The 9,404-nt window shown below is 34.7% G+C and overlaps 1 protein-coding gene across 1 annotated transcript; it reads left to right on the forward strand.

Moving 5' to 3' along the window:
* Positions 1-446: 446 nt before the first annotated feature.
* On the forward strand, positions 447-9,090 carry LOC117923230. The gene is made up of 13 exons (XM_034841452.1): positions 447-634; positions 1,688-1,740; positions 2,743-2,866; positions 2,991-3,112; positions 3,776-3,883; positions 3,966-4,054; positions 4,789-4,882; positions 5,591-5,876; positions 7,636-7,688; positions 7,925-8,048; positions 8,167-8,288; positions 8,505-8,612; positions 8,703-9,090. Exons 1-13 carry the CDS (start codon positions 487-489, stop codon positions 8,790-8,792), a joined length of 1,521 nt encoding a protein of 506 aa, XP_034697343.1. The 5' UTR covers positions 447-486; the 3' UTR covers positions 8,793-9,090.
* The last annotated feature ends 314 nt before the right edge of the window (positions 9,091-9,404 follow it).

The following is a 9,404-nucleotide window of genomic DNA, read 5'->3' on the forward strand; positions in this document are numbered from 1 at the left end:
CTTTCAAACGCACTTTTAATTCTTTTTTTTAAACATTTGTTATATATATATATATATATATATATATATATATATTAACATCTTATTTATGGATGAAAATTTCAAAATTTTCAAAAGATAATGTGTAATAAATAATAAATAGATAAATAGTTTTATTTTTTGCTTGGCCTTAAGAGCAGGTTGTTTCACTTTGTATTTAGATGTATTTTTTTAGAACCTTAAACCTTGAATCCACACCAAATTTTCCTTTTTCAGGATAATCTCCCAAAAGATAGTTATTACTTATTATTGTAAACCTTTTATTAAATTAATTATTTAGAATTAGTGAAATTATTTATGCGTACACAAACATTTTTTTAATAAAATATTTCAAAATGTACTATAAATATTCAGTTTCCACACCAATTTTCTCCATTTTTTAAAATGTATTATTTTGGAAGAAAACTCACAGTTTCCTGATCAGTTCCAGCCATACTCATAGTCTCCATGGCTCGAAGCTTTGTTCTATGGCTTCATGGGTTGGATGACTCTGGCCCTGCCAACGAACACATCAAAGCCCTCTTCACTTCATCTGAGTTCAGAAACACTGTCTGGTCCTTCCCTTCTGCTCCTTCCATCCCAGTCACCTGCAATAGTAAGCTTTCCTGGATTTTTTTTTTTTTGGTTGGAATCTGTTAATGGATTCATTTTGATGATTATGGTGAATTATTCATATGGGTATTGATTAGGAATTGTGATTAAGGGTTTTGAGACATGGGTTTGAATCGTTTGATTAGTATGATGTTTATGGGTTTCACATTTTGATAATTTAATCCAGTCTGTTTCAGTTAGGAAATTTAGAGTCTTTTGGTTGGTGTAACTTGTCTTTGTTTGTTGAGGATAATTGTTAAAAAAATCATAGAACAAGGTGATCTTGATTATGGACAATTAATTTTCCGGGGTATGAAGTCAGATGTTGCCTTATGGCCAGGGGAATGTGGGATATGCTCGATGGCATTGTAAAGTATTGGTTGGGATTCGATTCGGAATGGAGCGGTCAGTTTTTGCTGTCCAATTTTGGATTATGATTAGAAGGATACTAGAAAGAGAGTGTTGGCTGAGTCATGAGTGTAGATAGCAAGGAGAAATGGGAATGAAGCAAAAAAAAAGGTTTAAATATGTGTTAGCAGTTAAAATGCATAGAATTCGATTTTATTTTTAAATATAGGAGGTTCATATATGAAAAGCAGTAAGAAATGGGGCTGCCAATGACCTAAATGATATCGGTTTGATGCCTCACTTCATTGAATTAGATATAGGACCTCATGCTGGTTGACTTATTCAGTTAGAAAATATTATCAGAATCCTATAGCATTGTAATTGAAAATATAGCCACATGATCCTCCATGGTAAAATATTTGGAAGAGACTGTCCCAAAGCTGAAGACATCGTTGAAAAGATAGCATCTATTTTACTCTCTTTTCCTTTTTTAAACTTTTTCTCTAGCTCTCTTTCAGAACCTATTCTCCTTGCTTTTGCAAGGAATCAATTTCCCTGTTTTGCAGATAAATGGTAGTGTAAAGGCTTCAAGGGCCATCCTGCATTAGCATGTCATGGGCCTATTTACTTGTCCTGAGAATGAGAATCGTATTCTGAATTTGGTTGTCATATAAAGCCATGCTGTGTACTAATTAGCTTCTCCTTGTAGATGGTGCCATCACACCTTCATGGTTTGACATTCATGAGATACCTGTGACAACTGTAAGTTATGCATCTATTTCTTTAGCATATTTCATTGCCTGGACTCTTTCTTGTTTGAATTTCATGTCCTCCTGTTATAAAATGACATTTATAACTGATTAAATTGAGCTATCAAATATTCGAATATAAGAGTTTAGTGCTGGACTCTTGTTTGGAATTGTCAATTCTTCAGGAAATGGTATATCCATTTAAAGTAGTGCCACTTAAGTTTTATTTGTAGTGATGGAAATTAACTTTGTAGAGTATGACATGTTGCTTAGTAGCTTTTGCATAAGCCTGCCTATCTTGTTTTGCTTTGAGATGTTTTGGCATTTTTCTTGTGATTAATTACCGATTTGTGGGTCTTAATATTTATACATGCATGCTCGAGTGATCTAAGACCTTGGTAGAACTAGCACTTAGCTACAAATTGTGGTTCAGTTAGTGTTCTGTTTCTAAAATACCTTTATCTTCTGACAAAACATCATGCAATGAATCATCCAAGACATAAAAACTTTGATGTTCTAACAATTATGACTACAACATTGGATTCATTGTTTGTCCTCTTCTATTTACTTTCTACTGAGGCCACTTAAATCTTTCCCTTTTTTGAAGTTTGAATATCTAAATTCTTTATGGGTGGGATTCACAGCACCCTAGCCATGCTTGTGGTGCTGAAGTTTTTATCATTATTTAAATTGTCTGATCATGAATTCCCCAACACTAAAGTTCGTCACGTGATGATTGTAACCATATTTTCTTGTTTGTGGTACCATGGACAGTATCATGTGCTGGCAAGTAATAAGAAAAATGGTCAACTTGTATTTACGAAATCTAACTTCACACTCAGGCTTTCCATTTTCTTGTTATGCATGCCACCACTTGATCCTAGTGCTGTTGGTCATGGAAATGTTGTTCTTCTTTCCTGTCAGGAATAGGACTAGGGCTAAGTGATCCACCCTGCTCTGTATTATTATTATTCCAACTATGATTATTGTCATGATTTTTGCTAACATGCATCAGGATTCTACTAAAGATGAAAATGGCGTGCTCAAAGCAGTTAAGCATGTGCATGCAATGCTAGACAAGGAGCTTGCTGCAGGCACAAATCCTAATAATGTATTTGTATGTGGAGAGAGTCAAGGAGGTCTCTCTCTCCTCTCTCTCTCTCTCCCCCCCCTAGTTCTCAATAATTGATAAATATAAAAAGCACCGTTTGATCATTGGTTTTCATTCCAGCTGGTAATTATTAAATGGTAACGAGTTTACAGGTGCTTTGACCTTAGCAAGTGTTTTGCTATACCCAATAACTCTAGGAGGAGGTGCAATCTTTAGTGGATGGGTTCCTTTTAATTCGTCTATAATAGAACAAATCCCACCAGGGTCAAAGAAGGTGCCTTTTCTAATTCACTAATTATATCCAGTTATAGCTGCATAAGTACTTTTTCTGGATTTTAGATTCGATGAATATATGATCCTCTATTATTGTTTTTTTCTCTTTCTTTCTGGCTTACCTTGGCATCTCCATGCATAAGATGTCAAATGCTAAATGTGTAGACTGATGATCAATCAACATCCTGTTAGTTAGGGCGCAAATAGAAGGAAAAATTTACTAATTATTGTCCAACTGGGAACATCTACTTCTGGAACCAACTATAAGCCTCAAGTTCTAATTCAATTTCATATTTTATTCTTTTGCCAATATTTGATCATCAATGTGATTACAAAGCCTAGTAAAAATTCTTCTTCTTGTGTGTGTTTGTAAATGAAGGGAAAAATCACATAAACTATCGACTGTTGGTTGGTTGTTAAATTCCTTCCCCTTCAACCAAAAAGCCAAGTACAAAAGAGTTATGATTGAGATACTATCTGGATCTCATGGTAGGCAAAAGAAGGAGCCAAACTGATTAAAATGCTGCTACCTGGTTTGAAATAGGAAAGTAATAGATATGTTTCTCATTCTCTACTGAGAATGTACTTGTCATTTAGGTATACTTCTTTGTTGCTGTGAAGTTGATGACTGGTTTAACATGCTGGGGTCTGGTTGTACATGCAGACGCCCATTCTGTGGTTGCATGGTATGGCTGACAGAACAGTATTGTTTGAAACCGGACAAGCAGGTCAGCATTTCCTTGAAGAAGCTGGTGTAAGTTGCGAGTTTAAGGTAATATATGTCTCGTTCTTTCAGACCCCTCATCTTATTGATATAAAGCTCCTAAAAATACTGATCAGTTGTTCATCGTCAGTCTTATCCTGATCTTGGCCATTCGATAAGCAATGAGGGGTTGCAAGACCTAGAGTCATGGATCATCACTCATCTTCAGAGGTCTTTGTAGTGGTTCTAGTACAATGGGATTGCCATCTGTGCTTGGTGTTTATGCTCTTATTTAATCATCACACGCAAAAGGGTTTGTAGAGGTTTGTGGACTTGCTGAACATTGCTTTGTTTCTTCCTTTTTTATAGATACTCCAGGTCTGTTTGGTAAACGTTTTCAAAAACAGTTCTAAAAAACAGTTTTTGAAAACTGTTCTTTGTTGGGAACTTGAAATGTTTTTAATCCATTTTCTATATTTTTAAATATGTTTTAAAAACATCTTTTATATGTAGTGTTTTATATTTAATCATCTATATATAATTATTTTTTTAAATAACTCTTAGAAAACAACTAAAAATAACTAAAAAATGTTATATGAAAATACTTTATTTTCTATTTTTAAGAACGAAAAACTTTTTTATGTTTTTTTATTGTCAAATGTGTTTTTTCCTTTTTTTGTTTTGAACAAGAGAAAATTATTTTCGAAAACAGTTACCAAACAAGGCATAAGTTTCTTACAACTGCACCATCCAATTTACATTTGCATCTAGAGACTTGAATGTGCTGAACTCAAATACAATTCTTTGTTTTGTTTTCTGCAGGATGGAAAGAGAATGGAATTGGATATGGTCTGCAGCCCAACTCCTTTGAAAACCTGTAAATGGAGATTTTAGAATTGTAGGATGAAACTTTTATTTTGATTCCAGACAGAAGCTATGCCCAACATTCATATTGATTTCTTCAATCGAAATAGCTGGATTGATTTGTTTGCATCTGAAAGGCTGATTGCGTGGACCTGTGATAGATACTGTATTGCTTTGATTTCATCATCCTATACATTTAGATGCGTTTTAAAGTTGTGAGAGCCAATATAGATACTGTTTTTCCCTAATTCAGTCCAAGGCTCTTTCGTTGAGCCAGAACTTCTTGGTGCATTTGAGATGCTTTAGGCAAGGTCTATATTGAATTATTTGGATGCTGATATTGGTACTTTTCAAGCAGATTTTTTTATAGAATCTCCCCATATTTTCAATTTCTTTAAAGGGTCATTTTTAAACAAGGAGTATGATAGCTTGAGAGCTAGGGTGACTTCTTATACAATATTTGTTCACTTATGATAAGATTAGAGAGAGTTTGGGATATGATTTTAAGAAGGTTTAAGTGTGTTTTTCTTATAAAAAATAGATATTTAGCAAAGTTTTAAAAATTTAGAGAATTATTTAAAGTGATTTTTGGATTAGTAATGTGTATGTGGGTTATTTTATTTTATTTTTTATTTTTTAAATCATCTTCACATTTCAATATCATTTATTTATTTATTTAAGTATTTTTTCAATATCAAAATTGTTCTTATTTCTAATATAAAAAAATTGAAGTAACAAAAGTGATTACTTCTATTTCTTAAACATTGATTTGATGTTGGGCTGAGCTCTATGAGTTGGGCCAACCCACAAGTCAGCCCAACAAACATCTCTGAGGACACCCCTGTTATTTTGAAAGAATTGAGGGGTAAAATGAGTCATTTCACCACCTCTTCCCCAAATTGCTGGTAAGAGAGCCACCATGGAAGAACAGCGATGGACGTTATAACAGTGTCAACAAAGCCAATAGCTCTCCTTACAATCACCTTAGGTAGCACCATTTTCTTCATACTTCTCCTCCAGCCGCATAAATTTTCTCCAAAGCCAGACTCCATGGCTCGAAGCTTTGTTTTGTGGCTTCATGGGTTGGGTGACTCAGGCCCTGCCAATGAACCCATCAAGACCCTCTTCACTTCCCCTGAGTTCAGAAACACTATATGGAAATTCCCTTCTGCTCCTTCAAACCCAGTCACCTGCAATTGTGAGTCTTTCTGGGTTTTTATTTTATTTTTGGGTGTTTGATTCTGTGAATGGTTTTGTTTTGATGATCAGAGTGAAATCATTGATATGGGTATGGCTCTGGGCGGTTTTCTTGAGGGTTTTGGGAATTTTTTGAGGTCGGATTGATTAGTGGGATTTATTCAATTGAGAAATTCAACGTTTGGGTTTGATTGTTGAAAATGAGTGTTGAATTATAGAACAAGTTTGCATGATTGTGGGTAACTTGCTTTTGAATGAGACTGAATCAGATGTTGCCTCATGTCCAGTATGATCTATTCAAAGGCACCGGGAAGTACTGGTTGGAATGCTTGAAATTTCAGTTAGGAGTAAATGGGTGGTGAAGTAGAGAAACAAAGGCCATAATTCGACCACTTTACTGAAGGTCCAGTTTTGGATATATTATTAGAAGGATGATGGAAAGCGGGGTTTCAATAGGACTGCCAATGACCATGTGATATCAGCTCAGTTCATTTCATTAGAAGTCACAAGTTGAAAGAATTAATCACAAACCTTTTATTTAGTTTCTGTTGATGGCACTCTTATCTAGAGGTAGAATTAATCAATTCTGTGATTTTGTTTCTATCATTTTTGTAGCCTTTTCCTCCAAAATTGTGTATTTCTTTAAGTTTCCATCTTCTAGATGCGTTAGTTTATTATCTGAGTGTCCCATTCCTCATAAAACATGATTGCAATTCCTGTAACGGAAGCCCTCCTCATTTGCCTTAGTCTTTTTTCCATTTGAGTGGCAAACATCCAAGTGTTTTCCATTGTGTTTCATGAATAAGCAAACAAGGTGATGTAGTGATGGATTGCCAAGATGGGTGTTTAAATGGTGAAGGAAAATTAGAATACGAAAAACAAAGAAAGAAAAAAAGAGAGATTCTTTTATATTATATATGTTCTGCTACTATTTTTTATTTATTAGGAAATAAGATTATTTCTTGGTGTTGGTTTTGACTTTTATTTGTTATTATCAGGACCTTATTATCTTATGGATGTGTCAAGCCCTTTAGCAGTTTGGGTTTTTTTTGGTATTTTTGTGGTCTATATAAAGGATATTTTCTGAGACTTGGTTTTGAGTAATATTTCATTAAAAAAAATTTCTCTGGCTTCCATCCATTTTTTTGGCCTATTATTAGAGGATGATTGTAATTGAGTGGTGTCGACCAGTAGATGCATATCTATTGTCTGTACTGTATCATTTGGTATCGGTTGATAGACCTCAAATAATGGACTAAGAGCATCAATGCACTACATCAATATGGTATCAAAGCCAAGTTTGAGAAGTCATGAATTCAAGAAGTGTGTTGGAACTGGTGGAAATTTCATGGTGATCGAATTCAGAACTGCATGCATAATAATAAGTTTTCTATTACCATTCAGTTGAATATGTTATTGGAATTCTACAATAATGCAATTGAAAATAAAGTATCAGAACTCTATTGAAAAAAATGAGATCTGGGAATATGCAGTCTTGAAGTAGATGAAATTGGAGGCAAAGATGACAGTTATTTCTCTTGTTTTTTGGGATCTTTTCTTTAGCTCTTCAACTCTATTCTCCTTGCTTTTGCTAAGATCCCACTACATTCTTTTGCAAGAAAAGCCAGTAACATAAAGGATTCAAAGGCTGTCCTGCATTAGCATGTCATAGGTCAAAATGTTTGACTTCTTGTGATTATGATTTCTTGATTTTCTTGTCATATAAAGTGAGGCAGTTACTAATTTTCTTTGCCTTGTAGATGGTTCTGTCATGCCTTCCTGGTTTGACATTCATGAGATACCTGTGACAGCTGTAAGTCCTGCTTCAATTCTTCTCATATTTCATTGCTTTAAAATTTTCTCATTTGAATTTCACATCCCTCTGCTATCTGATGACGTTTTTAACTGCTCCTTTATGATGTCTCAGCCTTTTCTTTTGATTCTCTCTCTCTTGTTCAAAATTTGAGTATCTTAGATTCTTTACTGTAGTACACATTTTTTTTTTTTTTGCCTTCTTCAGTTACATTTTTTGTTGTGAACATGCATCAGGATTCTCCAAAAGATGAAAATGGTGTACTTAAAGCAGTTCAGAATGTGCATGCAATGATAGATAAGGAGCTAGCTGCAGGCACAAATCCTAAAAACATATTTGTATGTGGATTCAGTCAAGGAGGTGTTTTTCTCGTTCTCTCTTTTGTTCCATCTCTATCTCTTAACATATTTAAAACCATTGTTTTTCATTCTAGGTTCACATACCGACTGGTAACATGCGAATTATAATGCGTTTACAGGTGCCTTGACCTTGGCAAGTGTTTTGCTATACCCAAGAACTCTAGGAGGAGGTGCTGTCTTTAGTGGATGGGTTCCTTTTAATTCAACCATGATAGAACGAATGCCAGCGGACGCCAAGAAGGTACTTCCTAATACTCCAAGGTTTTATCCTTTTTTTTTGGTACATTGAGTTGCCTTTTTGTCTCTGTTAATCTGAAATTATTGATTGTTGTCCAACTAGTAACATCTATCCCTCGAACTAACTCTCAACCAAATTTATTTTTACATTTTATAAATACTTTATGTTGTGTTTGAAGTTTTTGCATGATCTAAGGATCTGTTTGTGAACAAAATGCAGACACCTATTTTGTGGTCACATGGTATGGTTGACAGAACAGTATTGTTTGAAGCTGGACAAGCAGGTCCTCCTTTCCTTGAACAAGCTGGTGTAAGTTGCGAGTTTAAGGTAATATATGCCTCACTTCAGTTGTCTCAAACCCCTCCCCCTATTCATTAAGTACAACTCAGAATAAATTGGTTGGTTGTTTATTTTCAGGCTTATCCTGGTCTGGCTCATTCCATAAGCAATGAGGAATTGCGGTACCTAGAATCATGGATCAAAACTCGACTTCAGAGTTCTTCGTAGAGGTTTGTCTAGAATGACATTGCTGTCTACTGTTATCAAAGCTCCTTGTGTTTGAGCTGTTATTGGATGATTAATATGGATGAGACTTGATTTATCACATATTCTTATGGTATACATAACTCTGGAAGGAGGGAGGCCTTTCTTTTAGCTTTTTCAACTTTTGCCCAGTTGTAATTTAGCATTATCATGAACTTTCTGCAAACACACAATTATACTTTTGCTCATGCAGGAAGCAAATACTCTTTCCCCCAACAATCTTTGTGCTTTGGCTAATGTAAGAAGCACCCTTTTTATTCTATTGCTCTGGGTCACTTGTAAGATTTAAGAGATTCCCTCTCTTTGGTGGTGCATCCATCAACTAATTGACAGAATTTGAAGTAATTATTTTTTTCATAGGGAAATGAGAAAATATATTAAAAACGCCTAAGAGGAGGTGTGCCAAAGTACACACAATATATATATATATAATATATGCCTAGTCTAGGTGGGACTGCTGAATATATTTAAAAGACCTCTTGTTCCTTTCCTTTTAAAGAGTCTAAAACAAGCACAAGGGTGTGGTTGTGGCCTTAAGAATATTTTCTATTTCTTCTCCACAGAAGAGCCATGCCA

Source organism: Vitis riparia, chromosome 10 (assembly GCF_004353265.1).
Source record: "Vitis riparia cultivar Riparia Gloire de Montpellier isolate 1030 chromosome 10, EGFV_Vit.rip_1.0, whole genome shotgun sequence".
Classification (NCBI taxonomy): domain Eukaryota; kingdom Viridiplantae; phylum Streptophyta; class Magnoliopsida; order Vitales; family Vitaceae; genus Vitis; species Vitis riparia.